This window comes from Pristiophorus japonicus, chromosome 1 (assembly GCF_044704955.1).
Source record: "Pristiophorus japonicus isolate sPriJap1 chromosome 1, sPriJap1.hap1, whole genome shotgun sequence".
Lineage (NCBI taxonomy): Eukaryota > Metazoa > Chordata > Chondrichthyes > Pristiophoridae > Pristiophorus > Pristiophorus japonicus.
In genome coordinates this window covers 131242834-131259712 of record NC_091977.1, presented here as the reverse complement: position 1 = coordinate 131259712, position 16879 = coordinate 131242834, and the positions used below count along the sequence as shown (strand labels likewise).

General features: G+C 43.0%; 1 protein-coding gene across 6 annotated transcripts in view; it reads left to right on the top strand.

Annotated features, from left to right (window-relative positions):
* Nucleotides 1-2394: 2394 nt before the first annotated feature.
* The window catches only part of LOC139265761 (casein kinase I), a 312413-nt gene continuing 297928 nt past the window's right edge, over nt 2395-16879 (top strand). For all 6 annotated transcript variants that reach the window (XM_070883179.1, XM_070883151.1, XM_070883169.1 and 3 more), the window contains exons 1-2: nt 2395-2535; nt 9751-10166. In XM_070883179.1, coding sequence (XP_070739280.1) covers nt 10010-10166 — 157 coding nt within the window. In that variant the 5' untranslated portion in view covers nt 2395-2535; nt 9751-10009. The remainder of the gene's footprint in view (nt 2536-9750; nt 10167-16879) is intronic.

Sequence of the window (16879 nt, the reverse complement as noted above, 5' to 3'; positions counted from 1 at the left end):
TGGCTGGCCCCCGTGTCCAGCTCCATGCGTACAGGGATGCCGTTTAATAAAACCTTCATCATCATTGGTGGCATTTTGGTATTTGAGCTGTGAATGTTTGCCACATGAACCCGCTGAACTTCAGCGTCCATTGATTTGCCCCAAGATTCATCCTGCCTCACAGACCCCTCTTCTGGTCCATCTGCCTCGTAGATTAGCCTGTTTACAGGCTTCCTGCACATTCGAGCTAAATAGCCAATGAGGTTGCAATTTCTGCAGACAAATTGTTGAAACCTGCAAGTCCTGGCAGAGTGTTTGCCCCCACACCTCCAGCATGAGCTGAGATTCCCATTGTTGTGAACAAAGGAGCTATGACCCGGCATTTCTCGCCTATTGTCCCTTTGACTGCCTTGAGTACCCTGTTAGTGGGTGTCAATGGCCCCATCCTGGACCGCATTGTCCACTGTGATGGCGTAAATGTCCATTCAGCCTGCCATTATCTCTGTTGAAAGCCTACTCTGGGGTCTATTGCTGCCTGGGGTGTGTCGCACTGCCCTTGCCTGCCTGCGGGGCTCTGAGTCGCGTTTATGATATTGACTCCCTGATCCCCCGCCGCGTTGGAGGCAGAATTGCGCACATATATTATTTTGGTTTCCTCCTCCCGCGCCATGAAAGTCTGAGCCATCAACGCCGCCGCTTCCAAAGTTGACTCCTTGGTCTCAATGAACTTTCGGAAAATCCTCGCGCTCAATAAAGAAGTCCCTGAACATCTTCCCCCTGCAGGCGTCTGGGAACTTACAGAGGCTGGCCAAACGCTGGAGGTCTGCAACAAAGTCCGGTATGCTCTGTCCTTCACGACGTCGGTGGGTATAGAATCTGTGTCGGGCCATGTGTATGCTGCTCGCCGGTTTGAGGTGCTCACCGATTAGTTTGCTGAGCACTTCAAAGGTTTTGTCCACGTCTTTTTGGGTGCTAGTAGGTCCTTCATGAGCGCGTAAGTCTTAGGTCCGCAGCTGGTCAGCGGATGGGCCCTTCGCTTGTCGGCCGCTGCATCTCCTAGCCATTCTTTCGTGACAAAGCTTTGCTGGAGCCTCTCAATGAAATCGTCCCAGTCCTCACCAACACAGTACTGTACCTCTGTGCCACCGGTGGCCATTCTCGTGGGTCGTTGATTCCCGTTTCTCGTCGCCAATGTAATGTCCTTACCCAATGGCACAAAACCCACACGAGGCACATTCTATGGACAAGGTCACTCTATGACCTGAACCTTTATTCACAGGACCAAGAAGTGATGACACTGCGTGGGACCTCCCTTTATATTTCTGGATGACCAGGTAAGGAGTGTCTCCCACAAGTTCACTCCCTGTGGTCAAGGTGTGCATTGCTTAAGTATATACAGTATTGCAGTGGTGTTATATAGAGGTTACATACATGACAGATTGTTTTGAAGGGAAAATTAATGGAGGGCTACTTAAGAATTGAGAATGTTGAATGGTGTGGTGAGTGAACAGGACAGTGAGATTGGACTGAGTGACTCATGTGGGGAAATTACCGATATAAATTTGTTGGGCTAATTGGTCTGTTTCTGTACTGTAATGTTCTGTGGTTCTATGGAGGTGCATGTGTAACAGATTGCCCACCACCTCGTCTGCTTCAGTCTTTTTGTGGACCTTATTCCACATCTTATACTGGGGACCTCCTTCATCGCAGACTATTGCAGTACATTCCCGAATTTTTTCTGTCCAATGTTGACCCTGATTGCAGCTGACCATAAAATAAAATGCACTTTTGTGTAAATATAAAATCTTACACATTACCTTAATGGTAAATGATCTGCGTACACCGGCAACTTAATTTGTAAGGAACCTTTCATATAGTGGCAACAGAATCCACTACTCTGACAGTGTCTCTCTGAATTGAGTTTTTGAAGTCGCATTGTTGGATAAATGCATTTATTTATTCTGCGACTTGATAAAAGGGGGAAAACTGAATTCACACAGGAATACTGCAGCATTCTTAATATGACGTGATAAGTTTATCAGTATGATCCTAACAGTGAGAATGTAACTTATATTTCGGGGTAAATCAGTCGATTACTTTGCTTTTTCTTCAATATTGCCGATAGAAAACAATGAAGCCAAGCTGTAGATGAGTTAACACTTACTGTATTATTGCTTTTATTTTGTGTTATCTAAACTCATCGAGTTATTTATGTCGGCTGTCTACCCCGCTTTTACACAGATGGAACAACTGGAGCACTGTGTTTGTGCGAACCCTTTGTGAATGGTGCCGGCGCTGCAGTCCGGCTTGCTCCTCGCTGATTGGCGAGCGCGCTGTCAATTAGGCTGTTTTCCCGGAGATTTCCGCTGTCGCGCTCTGTGACTCGGAACACTTTGTAACAAAAAGAGAGAGCGAGCGAGCGAGCGAGCGGAGAATTTGGTGCTGGCGGGCGCGCGGCCTCTGCTCCAGCAGCACCAGCTCGGCCGTCTGCAGCAGCCCCTTCTCTGGTATCCAGAGCAGGGCCGCTTATAGTCAAATAACTGCAAAACCAACCAGGTCTGTGTTTATTTTCTGTATGAAGCTGGGTGTGTGCTTTTATATCAGTGTGAACCTGGGTGTGTGTGTATATAAACGTGGGGGTGTATATGTGCACATTATATCCTTTCCGGAGTCTTGTCTGTGTATTTTTTGGACTTTCTGCTGGGGAATAGGCAGTTTATGGTATGTCCCTCCGATTTTAATCCCAGCCTTTGGCTTTGGTGGGGGAGAACAGAGAAGGTTATCCAATTGATTTTCTGCTGACATTCTAATCTGTGACATGGAGGGCAAACGGGGGAGTTGGAATCTTATTTTATTTGCGGTTTGTGATGTTGTGACTTTTAACATTACATAAGGCCGCACGTTATTTAAATCCTTTTGGACTGGGAACGATGGACCCTCCCCTTATTGGAATATGCTATATTAGTGTTTCTTTGTTTATTTACATGAAAGGTTAGTCGGAAAATATATTGGACAACATATAATTGGTTGATAATTACTTGGATGTTGTGACTCAAAATGCTTCCTGTAGTTTGCACTCATCTTGTCTGATGGTAAGATAACCTGCTGGCCCTGACTTGGGTTTCCCTTCAGTCGTTGATCATGCCACTGCTCTGGGTTGAGCACTTTAAATGTACATAGGTGCCTTTCGTTTTCTTCTTGCAGAATTGCCGATAAGGAACCTATCCGGCAATGAAGAGCACTTTGTTCACAGGTTTTAATGAATAACCTAAGTCTACAGATGATTTCAGTTTACTGTACGATGACGTTGAACTCGCAGTTTCCAAAAAGAATGGTCTGAACCTGTGATTTCGCAATGTTTGTAAATACAATTTAGGAAGAAGAAACAAGCGAGATTGCATTGGTTAGGAGGGTATTACAGCGCAGGTTTTATCTTGTGTTGGAATTACAGGGTTGTTCCCTCAGTGAGGCCTGGAAGGACACACCAGTGCTTTCCCCATCATTTCTGTCCGCTTGCCTGTTCAGTAATGGGGATGTTGGTTCCAGGGTCGCTGTAATTTCCATGTGTTGCTTTTTTTTTACACGGGCCTGGTTTAAGTTTTCTGGAACTAGCTAATCAGAGCAAGCTCTGCAAGTTGTAAAAGTACAGTACAGGATGCCTGGCCAGTTGTGAAATATGATTTATTCTATTCAACAAGTGAGCTGCTGCCGACTTGGGGCCTGTCTCTTGCATCGGATACAAAATCTGTTTTGTGAATGACCACGGCCTATTTTTTTGCACATATTAAATGAAGAATAAGGGCAGTTGGTTGTGAGGTCGAAGGATTCACGTGAAAGACAGTGAAAACGATTTGCAATGACTTTTTTTTTTACAACGTCTGTTCTGCAATTCATGCAAGTCCGAGTCGCTGGTGGTTTATCTGACCCCCCAAAATAACATGCAATGAATTATTTTTGCAATCCTATTCTGTGGACACTCACCCGAGCAGAAGGCTGTTGCTTTCTCTACGATATAAAGTCGCTGTGTTGCGATATCGGGACAGCTGGTGAGGTCACTGTCGAAACTTGGAGTAAGTCAACATTTCCATCCTTTGTTACAGTAACAATTTTGAAGAAATGGATGTTGTAGTAAGGATTGGTTATAAATTGGTTGAAGGGAGGACAGCTTGAAAGACAGCCGTCATTGGGTAGACACTTGTGTACATTGTGTGATGACTCCTGCAAATTAGTGAGTCAAAAAACGTGGTAGTTTGAAATAATCCACTCCAAATAACCAGTATACAGTTTGCCCCTGATATCATTAAATACAGTATATCATGATTAAGGTTATGGGGTGTAAAAGTACAGTCTGCATATATTTTGTTTTAAAAATTTGTGCTTTTATATTTTTTATTAACCTAGACTGTTATTCCATGTTTACGTCTTGACAGTTTATGAAGCATTTATTGAAGTTGAAAATTGAAAATTTGGGTCATGAACCAACAAATATATTGTGCTTGAATTATTTGTTATAGAACTGCTGCAGTTTGGGAGGATTATTGGTGTATCCTTTCCTATTTGCTGTTCCCTCTACTCATATACCATTTATGATGCTGAAGATAACAAGGTTTTGGATTTATTGGATTAATGTTTGTTAAAACAGTAGTTACGTGTTAACCAGTTCACTAAAAATAGGGTGCAGAGGAAATTAAGCTTGGCGCATGAAAATGAATGGTTGGCACTTTGTGTAGTCTCTTTGTAAGGAAGTACCTGATTCAAGACATTGCAGGTAGGAATTTGTGACTTTGCACCACATGCCCTTGCAAGTTAGACAGTGTCATATTTTGGTTTACCAAATAAGTATGTAACAAAACTGACCACAGGTGAATTGGCTTACTAGTATCTTTTCCACTAGTAAATATTATGGATTCTTGGCCTTACTTATAGTTCCGGATCGTTTTGCATCCCAGCATATACTGATGTATCTAATACAAAACTAGAGGTAGTGCTATTAACACCACAACGTGTAAAGAAGTGAACACACATTTTATATTAAAAGTTAAATAAATTTGCTGTGCTAAAATTGTGGGCCAAGCTATGTGCAGATATGGATACTTTTAAGTGATTTTTTTTTGAGTTGTAGACACCCAACTGTTTTTTTTTCTCCTGTACTTAACCGTGCTTACTTGGCTGCAGTTAGTGGAGATCAGGCTCTGGGTCGTTCAAATATCTTTTCCTATCTGGTTTTCTCTCTTCCTCTCCTGAAGAAGTTGAATCATACTGTGAAATGGTTCTATGGATGCTAACAGCGCTCTGCTACTTGGTTAACCCTTGCCACTGGACCAAGACCTAGCTCTGTCAAGCCCATGTGGTGGCTGGTGTGCAACAGCCACTACACATTAAAAATTCCATGCACAGGCATCTTCCACCCTTCAACATGTAGTTTGGGACCTGGAATATTAGGTCCTTCATTGAAACACCTGTGAACTCATCCCTTTTTGGCGTGGAAGCATGTCATCCTCGATTTGAAGGACCGCCTATGACCTGATCCAAGTGGTAATTTTTTTATCATTGAGTTTGGGTAGTCAATGTTAGTGGATGATTGAATCATGAGGAACATCACAGTTGAGCATGAACTCACTCTGTGTTCATGCGGGTACTTTCCAGTCCAGTTAGTTTTCTTTCTCCTACTTGAGGGGCACTAAAGCAAATTGGAGCATTCCCAACCTGGCTCAATATCACACATGATGGTGCGTGTACTTTCTGAGCCAACAGGGGATTTCCTCTAAATAAATTAATAAGTGTGAGAGAGTGGCTTGGGAATGATTTTTCTTCTGTGTGTTTCTTCTGCAGTCTTCACTCAGCAGTGAATAATATTTATGGACGCAAACCCAAATCACACTACCACATGTTGTTACTTTGCAATGGGACTCTTATTACTTAAATCAGTACTTGATGAACAATTTAAATCGAATGCTGAATGCTATACTTGCCTTTCATTGTTCTACTTGCTCAGCGTATTTCCAAGGTGATAGAAAGCCATTGGATAAGTAAAACGATGGGTAGATCCAATCACAGGATAAGAAAATATTTTAAAACTTTCCTCCATCTACAATAATGTAAAATAAATCTGATACTTTTTAAATTACTGTAGTAATGGAGGCTGCAGTGGCAGAAGAGATGCCACAGTAGCTGTTGCACTTGAACTGATGCATTTGTTTCTGTGTTGATCGGTTGTGATTGTGTGAGAGAGAATTTGTTTTTGGCAGGTAACATGACACTGGAAAACTGTTTTTGGCAGGTAACTAGACACTGGCAAGGAGGAAGTGAGTATGGAGCCGCAGTTATATATGCAATTAAAGATCAAATGAAGAAGTAAATAGGATCCACAGTGACTGGTCGTTATAGACTGGCAGTTAGTCCCTGCTTCTCCCCTCCTCCTCCATCTGTTCCATGTGTATCTTTTTTTTTGGTGTGGAAGCTATTTGGAGTTCCTACCAAATTTGAACTGGTGATCTACATGCCAAGTTGGAAGAAAAAAAGATGCTGAATCCCAACGAGAATTTTTATTTCCCATACAAGTTTTACTTAAGGTTATTCAATTATGTTTGCCCAACTTTGTACAGTATTTGAAAATTACACGCTATTGAAATCTCCAATCCACATTTGACAATGACAAGTGACACAACTTCAGTAGCAGCTATGAGTTGTCTACCTTGTTGCTTTCCACATCATAAGAAAAGGAACAAATTACCAGTGGGAAGAATTGATGTGTTTCATATCAAATTCAGTGATGCGAATTATTTTGGGACTAAGGTGCAAGATTTACAAAAGTTTTGAACTATAGAGATCTTTGTTTGGCGGGAGAATGGTCACTTTTAAGAAAAATGTGAAAGAAAATGCAGATTTGTTGATAATGGAGTAGGGTAACTATGGGAAACTTGTGCATTGAGCTTCATTTTTTTCAGAAGTTCTTGGTCTGAATTAACCCATGTTCCTAATTTGTAAAGTATCCACTAAATTGAAATGATTAGAGTTCCAACAAGAAATTTGCCATCCTCGCTGAATACCTGTGATCCTGTAGATCCAGCATTTTCTGTTTTTATTTTAGATTTCCAGCATTCTGTAAAGTTTGTTTGTATTCAAAATGTTTTTTTCCACACTGGTTTTCACTTCGATATTAAACTGTGAAGGTTAATTGTTCAAATTTCTTTTAATCTCAACCAAAGTAATGCTTTTGAAACTGCTGAGTTTTGGGAACATAATCTCATATATTTTCAAACATTGGTTAGATCAACTTTTATTGTGGTGTGGTATGGTGTGCACTCACTCTCAATAAATTACTGCAGATTCTCTCTAAGGAAATATACCTCTTCTGAAATTGTCACTGCCTCCTCCAGTGAGTGAAGATACCCAGCAACTGTGTTTAGTGTTCTTGTTTGCTTGACATTTTGACAGGTTTTAGATGTCTGTACTTATTTTAAGTAGAGCAAAAGCCCGTATCCTGAAACCCTGCTTAGCTCATTCTGAGAATATTTAGAAAGAACCCTATACAGGGAATCACTTTTGAAAACATTTTAACTTCTCAACAAAATTGTGCAGCCCTTGGAGCTGTTAAAACTTACCTAATTTTTGTTTTTGGAAACTGATTGATTGGTATGAAATATTTTAGTCCGCTTTTAATTTTTGGAGCTTTTTGCCAGTGGGGATTAGGTGGTTTATTTTGCTGGAACATTGCACTGTAACAGAAATAGATTGTTAACTGGAGACTCTGGTTTGCATTTAGTCCAGAGAAACTGAGACCACCTTTGTCTGGTGCCTGCTATGGGTGACATCTGAATTAAGTTTGGTGTAATCTCTGGTAGTTGGAGGTTCATAGTATTCAATGGTTTAGAGCTTCATTTGGTAATCCCAAGTTCTGATAGACCATCAATTATCAGGAAGAAAATTTGTCAGTGAAGGGATATTGACCAGTTGTATGTGAGTTGCTGGCGAAATACCACCAACGATGCCTTCGCAAGATCCTACAAATCCCCTGAGAGGACAGACGCACCAACATTAGTGTCCTCGTCCAGGCCAACAGCCCCATCATTGAAGCACTGACCACACTTGATCAGCTCCGCTGGGCAGGCCACATTGTCCGCATGCCAGACACAATACTCCCAAAGCAAACGCTCTACTCGGAACTCCTTCACGGCAAATGAGCCAAAGATGGGCAGAGGAAATGTTACAAGAACACCCTCAAAGCCTCCCTGATGAAGTGCAACATCCCCACCTGGGAGTTCCTGGCCAAAGACCGCCCTAAGTGGAGGAAGTGCCTTGAGTCTCATCGCCGAGTTCATGCAGAAATCAAGTGCAGGCAGCGGAAAGAATGTGCGGCAAACTTGTCCCACCCACCCTTACCCTCAATGACTATTTATCCCACCTGTAACAAGGACTGTGGCTCTTGATTTGGATTGTTCAGCCACCTAAGGACTCATTCTCAGAGTGGAAGCAAGTCTTTCTTGATTCTGAGGGACTGCCTATGATGGTATGTGAGAAGCTTTGTTGGAGCAGTACATAGTAGCATGGGTTGTGCTAAGATCCTGATTTGAGAAAGTAAAAGCTATTGTAAGGGGTCAACATTTTCAATGTGTTACATTTGAGTCCATCCAAAAAATAAATGCTATGATGGGGGAATCACTGGAAGTATCCAGTAGGATTCACTAATTTCTGGTTTCTGTTGGAAATACTCAAAGTAAGGAATGGTGTGATAAAATGACCTTAAATTGCATATTTTAATCAATTTCTTGATTTTTATTTTACAGTTTTCTCCTTCCTACAGTTCCTCTGATGCCTCACCCAACTGGGCATTCTTTGTGTGAGTTTGGACAGTGAATGTTGGCAGGCTATTTGATCATGGAGGTCATCATGGCCAAGTCTGATGCTGTTCTCGCCTGATGCCCATATGTTTTCACAGCACAATGTTGGCTAGCATTGAAGAGCAGGAATCCTAGCATCCCTTGCCTTCTCTCTTTCCCCCCGCCCCCCCATCCTGGAAACACTGATGGTAACTGTCGTGCTGCCACTGCTGCCCAAGCTGAGATCACCTACCTAAGCGTGGACCAGGGATTGAACCTGGAATCTTCTTGGTCTGTATGTCTCAGTACCACTCCACATCATGCATTCACCGAGTGAGCTATTTGGGTAGATATAGCAATTTAAAAAAAAAACAGTAGCACAACTGCTACAATTACTCATGTAGCATCTATAGAAGTGAGATTTGAAGGTACTGCTTGAACCAGAGGAAAAAAATGTAGTCCTTTGGTAATGTTGATACATGCTTACTGATTTGCCACTCAGTGCAGTGGTCTGCAAAGACATTAAGAGAAATTCATTTTTAATCCAGATTTAATTATGTATTAATTTCTATTTACTACAAACATTTGTAAAATATGCAAAATTTCAATTTTTATTTTGGTGTGTGCATGGACAAGGTTCTCGCCTGCTTCAGAAAGAACATTAGTTACCTAAGTCAGATAACTTGGTATTCTTGCTGAAGGCAGGGTATGTTAAGAAAGCTTTGTTCTCTGAGGACAAGTCAACTGCCATATTAGTTTGGATCTTTGGCAGTTAGTGTGTCTCTTTATGTTCTTGGGGAAAAGTATGTGGCGCTCTGCTTGCAGTAAGTAGCTGATGGTGTAGATGGTCATGTCTGGTGTATACCACTGTTAGTCTGTTTGTCTCCCACTTTCAAATAACAAAGTGACAGCAGTGAATGATTTAATAACTTATTTATATTTTACTTTGCAGGTCTTCAACAATTGAGTGTACCATTAGGTGGGACGATCATCTTGTACAAATGGTGGAATTTGTTTATTATTGTTGTCGCTACCAAGGAAGCTTTTGCGAATGGGATGAAAATAATGATTTTTGAATACTCTGCCAGTAATCGAACAACTTGAGCTGCTACGCTGATTTTATTCCAGATGATGCTTCCGTTGTGGAACTATACAGTCTGAAAGTGCATAACCGAGTACATACAGAAAATTGCCATAAGCACGAACTCGTTATGGAGAAAACTAAAGATAAAGATAAAATGGAAGAAAGATCTAGAATGGCAAGGAGTGGTGGACGAGGTGCCCACAATTCTGGTGTTTTAATGGTTGGACCCAACTTCAGGGTTGGAAAAAAGATAGGATGTGGCAATTTTGGAGAACTTAGATTAGGTAAGACAGTCTTAAATTACACAACTTTTTGATATATATTGTATATAAAAATCTGAGTTGCTAGCATTTATTTAAATATTGCAATTACTTGGATTTCTAGTTTTCCAGATCATTTCAGTGTGTCCAATTTTCTTTTTAAAAAAAAAATAACGTGAAAACTGGGACATGGTTGAAAATGATGATCACATCTGCTAAAGTAATTGGATTGGCCACGTTCTAGTTTTTGTCTCTTTGACAAAATGTGGGTTTTTATTTTGTGTCTTTTCTGATATAACTTAATCCCAGTGTGTTAAAGGATATATGTCGGCTTGAATGTGTATCTGTGACAAAATATGTTTTCTGCATTGGTAAAAAATGATCTGCTTCTTTGCAAACAGGCGCTTCAATGATGTAGGTCAAAAGCTTTAGCATGGGAAACCCACCCTAAACTTGGAGATTAGACAAGAATTAGTCAAGGGAAAATTGCATGCACTGTGTTGTATGAGTTAGCAAGTTCATTCCATGTAAACTGGATTAGTAAAATGTTTCTTTCTGGTTTTCAAGGGCTTGAAGCAAATCGAGCCTGAACAGTCTTCATCTAGCTGAGCGAGCATGAAACTGTCCCAGGTTATCTGTTGCACTACTAGTTTAGTCTTAGAAAATGGAGTGTCTGGGAAAAAAAAGACAGACTTGCATTTTATAGTGCCTTTCATGACCTCCGGGTGTTCTAAAGCACTATACAGCCAATGAAGCACTATTTGAATTGTAGTCACTTTTGTAGTGTAGTAAATGTGCCAGATAATTTGTTTTAGTGATGATGGTTCAGGGATAAATATTGCCCAGCACATCGAGGAGAACTCCACTGCTCTTCTTTTGAAATGCTGTCATCGGATTTTTTCCGTCTACCTGAGTGGACAGACGGGGGCCTTTTTATTAATGCCTCATTCAAAACAGAGCACCTCCGACAGTGCAGCACTCCCTCAGTATTGCATTGGAGTAGACTTTGTGCTCGAGTCTTTGGAATGGGACTTGAACCCACAACCTTCCATCAGATGAGTGTTACCATGGCTGAATTGTGTCCCTTGGGCCACAACTTGTGTCCCTTGGCCCAGGTGCTCTGGCAATCCGGTCATCAAGTCCAAGCACCTCAATTCTTTTTGCCTTTTTATATTTCTTCCTTGTTGGTGTATCCTATTTAAATTTAGTGGGTTTGGAGTTTGGAATGGACAGTTCTTCGTGTTGTTGCCTTGTTGCTTTGAAATAAATCCTAAATCAGGATATCAAGATCTGCTGAAATCCTCTGTTTAAGATAAATTCAAACTATTGGGAGTATTAATTTAAACTTAAGGTGTCCAATCATGCGGTGGTGGGGGCAAGTAACCAGGTGGCCTATAGGGTAGCACAATGCGCTAAAACCTCGAGAGCGTGATTTTCAGTCGAGCCTACACTGATCAATGTGAAATTAATGGATCAGTGTGAAATTAATGTTGGCAGTGTTGACCGAATTACTTGTGGCTATGGGCTCATAGCCCCAGTCTTATAAGGGCCACAGTAGCAATTGGTGTGGAAAATAGAAAATATCATTTTGGTGCTGGTGTAGGGAAGACTGTTCTTGTGAGGTTAGGCTAGTGTACTCTGGGGAAATTTTCTTTGCGTCTTAACCTGTGCTATATCTGACATGCAAGGTTACGTTTGGGTTACGATGCAGTTTTTAAACTGTTTAAACTTGTTTTGTGGTTTGGCTTCTTCTGAATCCCTTGATTGTATCACTACCAAGCTGTTTCTTTACAAAAATGTAGCCTTTTATTTCGCCGTACTGATGCCTTTTCAGAAAGCACCGTCGTTTATTTGCTTGGACATTTCATTTTCTACTGTATTCCATGAGGTCCACGGTGGTTGTACTGATTGTTAAACTCATTAATTTAGAAAAATCCATTGAGTGCATAGGTTAAATTCTGAGAATTTCTGTTCACAATTCACAAATTTTAACTCTCTTTTTCTTCTTAAAATGGAATTCATGACCTATTTGTAGTGGAGATCCTATTGGGCTATATTGCTCTTGTTTCTGATATGTAGTTTTCTGAGTAAGGTATATGGCAGCTGAGTATGCAAGTCTATCTCAGTAAAACCCAACACTGCATGAGGTAGAAAAAGCCATAAGACAGCTTAAGAACAACAAGGCTATGGAAGCAGATGGAATCCCTGCTGAGGCACTGAAATATGGCAAGGAGGCACTGTTGGTGCGAATCTCTCTCATCTGGAGGGAGGAGAACATGCCGGGATATCTCAGAGATGCAGTGACCATGACCATCTTTAAAAAAGGGGACAAGTCCGACTGCGGCAACTACAGAGGGATCTCCCTGTTACCAGTCACTGGGAAAGTCGTCGCTAGAGTCCTCCTCAACTGTCTTCTTCCTGTGGCCAAGGAGCTCCTCCCGGAGTCAAGGTGCAGATTTCGTCCCTAAGGGACACAAGACATGATTTTTACAGCGTAACAGCTGCAGGAAAAATGCTGGGACCAGCCCTTATACATGACTGCCTTCGACCTTGCAAAGGCCTTTTGATACTGTCAACCACGAGGATCTATGGAGAGTCCTCCACCGTTTCGGATGCCCCCAAAAGTTCGGCCCCATCCTCCGCCTGCTCCACGACGACATGCAGGCCGTAATCCTTACCAACGGATCCATCACAGACCCAATCCACATCCGGAACAGTGTCAAACAGCATCATCGCCCCAATCCTCTTCTCAATCTTCCTCACTGCCATGCTCCACCTCACAGTTGACAAGCTCCCCGCTGGAGTGGAACTAAACTACAGAACCAGTGGGAACCTGTTTAACCTTCGTTGTCTCCAGGCCAGGTTCAAGACCACCCCAACCTCTGTTGTTGAGCTACAGTACACGGATGACACCTGCGTCTGCGCACACAGAGGCTGCACTCCAAGTCATAGTCAACATATTTACTGAGGCGTACGAAAGCATGGGCCTTACGCTAAACATCCGTAAGACAAAGGTCCTCCACCAGACTGTCCTAGCTGCACAGCACTGCCCCCCAGTCATCAAGATCCACGGCACGGCCCTGGACAACGTGGACCATTTCTCATACCTCGGGAGACTCTTATCAACAAGAGCAGACATTGACGGCGAGATTCAACACCGCTTCCAGTTTGCCAGTACAACCTTTGGCCGCCTGAGGAAAAGAGTGTTTCAAGACCAAGCCCTCAAAGCTGCCACCAAGCTCATGGTCTACAGGGCTGTAGTAATACCCACCCTCCTGTATGGCTCAGAAACATGGACCATGTACAGTAGACACCTCAAGTCGCTGGAGAAATACTACCAACGATGTCTCCGCAAGATCCTGCGAATACCTTGGGAGGACAGACGCATCAACGTTGGCGTCCTTGACCAGGCCAACAACCCCAGCATTGAAGCACTGACCACACTTGATCAGCTCCGCTGGGCAGGCCACATTGTTCGCATGCCAGATATGAGACTCCCAAAGCAAGCGCTCTACTTGGAACTCCTTCACGGCAAACGAGCCAAAGGAGGGTAGAGGAAACGTTACAAGGACACCCTCAAAGCCTCCCTGATAAAGTACAACATCCCCACTGACACCTGGGAGTCCCTGGCCAAAGACCACCCTAAATGGAGGAAGTCCATCCGGGAGGGCGCTGAGCACCCCGAGACTCATTGCTGAGAGCATGCAGAAATCCAGCGCAGGCAGCGGAAAGAGTGTGCGGCAAACCTGTCCCACTCACCCTTTCCCTCAACGACTATCTGTCCCACCTGTGACCGGGACTGTGGTTCTCGTATTGGATTGTTCAGTCACCTAAGGACTCATGTGGAAGCTGGGCCATTGAATAAATTTAAGACAGAAATAGACAGTTTCTTGAACGATAAGGGAATAAGGGGTTATGGGGAGCGGGCGAGGAAGTGGAGCTGAGTCCATGATCAGAGCAGTCATGATCTTATTGAATGGCGGAGCAGGCTCGAGGGGCCATATGGCCTACTCCTGCTCCTATTTCTTATGTTCTTAGGTTTAACTTAAGTAAATTGCAGCTTATCCAAGACTAGATGTTGCATGAGCAGTCTGACAACAGGGAACCAGAGGAAGGATTGATGGAAATGATAGCGTGGCTGAGTAAGGTAAATGTAGAAGCTGACCCCACGACTGCGACGATGTAAAGAGGCAGTATGTAGATGAGTAAGATCAGGGGACTGAAAATAGATGCTTGGGGGACACTGGAGGTAAATGTTTGGGGGTGGGAAGAGAAGCCACTGCTGGAAGTGCTCTACTTACGATCAAATAGTTAAGAGTGGAACTAAGAGAGGGCTGACCCACTGAGTTCGCTAATGGAAGGGGGAATGTTTGAGGAGAATAGTGTCGTCGGCTGTGTCAGAGGCTGCAGAGAGGTTGAAGAGGGATAATTTCATTGCAATCACAGATAATGTAATTTGTGACTCTGATTAGGGCCATTTTGGCAGGGACAAAAACCTAATTGGAGAATTTGGGAGGTGACAAAATATTGAAAGACTTGGGAGAAGAAAGGAAGATTGCAGATGGGGCAGTAGTTTGCACGGATAGAAAGGTGAAAGTGTTTTGAGGAGAGGGTGATGGAGGTGGATTTCAGTGGGAGGAGGACAGTACCGGAAGAGAGGGGACCATTTTCAATGCAGTTGTTAATGGCTTGTGGGAGAGTGATTTAAAGGACGCAGTTAGAAGGAAGCGGGTTTGTGGGTGATGAGGAGTACAAATAAGTGTTTGTAGATGACCTTGCATAAGAACATAAGAACATAAGAATTAGGAACAGGAGTAGGCCATCTAGCCTGCTCCGCCATTCAACAAGATCATGGCTGATCTGGCCGTGGATTCAGCTCCACTTACCCACCCGCTCCCCATAACCCTTAATTCCCTTATTGGTTAAAAATCTATTTATCTGTGATTTGAATACATTCAATGAGCTAGCCTCAACTGCTTCCTTGGGCAGAGAATTCCACAGATTCACAACCGTCTGGGAGAAGAAATTCCTTCTCAACTCGGTTTTAAATTGGCTCCTCCGTATTTTGAGGCTGTGCCCCCTAGTTCTAGTCTCCCCGACCAGTGGAAACAACCTCTCTGCCTCTATCTTGAAAGGGATAGACATTATTTTAAATGTTTCTATAAGATCACCCCTCATCCTTCTGAACTCCAACGAGTAAAGACCCAGTCTACTCAATCTATCATCATAAGGTAACCTTGTCTGTGGTAAAGATGGCAAGATTGAGGGGTTGCTGTGAATATGGATGCAAGAGTTTATATGGAGGGAGAGATTTAGCAAGGACAGGAGGGCAGTAAAATTGGAGAAGAGGATAAGCTGAACTGAGATGGAGATTGAAATTATTGAGGATCAAGAGTCGTTCAGTGCATATAGAGGGTGAGAGAGGGTATCTTGGTGAGAAACTCTAGGTGGAACAACTTGTGTGGTAGACAGTGAGGATTTTAAAGAGCAAGTGAGAGAGGTGTAAAAAGGTGAGTTGCTCAAAGGAGGATAATGTTCCAGAGGAGTAGGGGAAGTGACCAAGTTGTGATTTTGTGATCAGGGCCAGACCACCACTCCGGTGGTTTGGGCGAGGTAGGTGGTGAAAGTATATCTAGGTGTGGTGGCTTCAGTGAGCGGAAAGATATCTCTATTCATAAACCAAGTTTGTCAAAGCTGGGACATTGCAGTCATCCACAACAAACTTGTGAATAGCAAGGGCCTTATTCATGAGTGAACGGACATTCTGGAGTGAATTGCAGAAAGGGGCTGTGATTGATCCACTAGCAGAATTCAATGGGGCAGTGGTGGATGCGGTTAATGGGATGGAAAGAAGGTTGTTGAGGTTAGCCTCCTGCGTGCGTGCTGAACACAAAGTCAGTGAAATGAAGATTGGACTATTGGGACTGCTCCTCGTAAGGTTGAAGTGACTGGTGTATCGATGGGCCCTCTGGAGAATACTGACACGGGCACGGAGTGTAGCTGCAGGTTTCTTCTTGTAAATTCAAGCCTGGAATGGTGTCAGAAGAATAGAAAGTCAGAGGTGTAGTGGTGGATTGGGGTAGTGATGTGGGGTCAAAATGCTTACCGGGGAGGTGGTATGGCTGGGTGACTGGAAGGGGCAGAGGTGGGGGGAGAATGTCCTGAGGGGCCAAGAGAAAAGAAGGGATATAGAAGAAATGGACTCTGGCCTGGTGTGTCACAAAAATGTGCGTGCGAATAGCCATTTTAATTAAACTATACTTTTTTAAGTTTTATTAACTTTAAAAAGTTGTAAATGAATCAGTTGGCACTCTTCAGACTCCTGATATCCATTGCAAAGAACATTTCGAACATAAAAGGCAGGAGTAGACCATACGGCCCCTCGAGCCTGCTCCGCCATTCAGTAAGATCATGGCTGATCTTCAATCTCAATTCCACTTTCCCGTCCGATCCCATATTCCTTGATTCCCTTGGTATCAAATCAATCTATAGATCGCAGCCTTGAATATATTCAACAACTGAGCATCTACAGTCATCTGGGGTAGAGAATTCCAAAGATTCACCAAAATCATCTCGGTCTTAAATGGCCGATCCCTTATCCTGAGACTGTGCCCCCTAGTTCTAGACTCTCCATCCAGGGGAAACAACCTCTCAACATCTACCCTATCAATCCCTGTCGGACTTCCTTCCTCTTGTACTCCAACCCCCTTGCAATAAAGGCCAGCATACCATTTGTC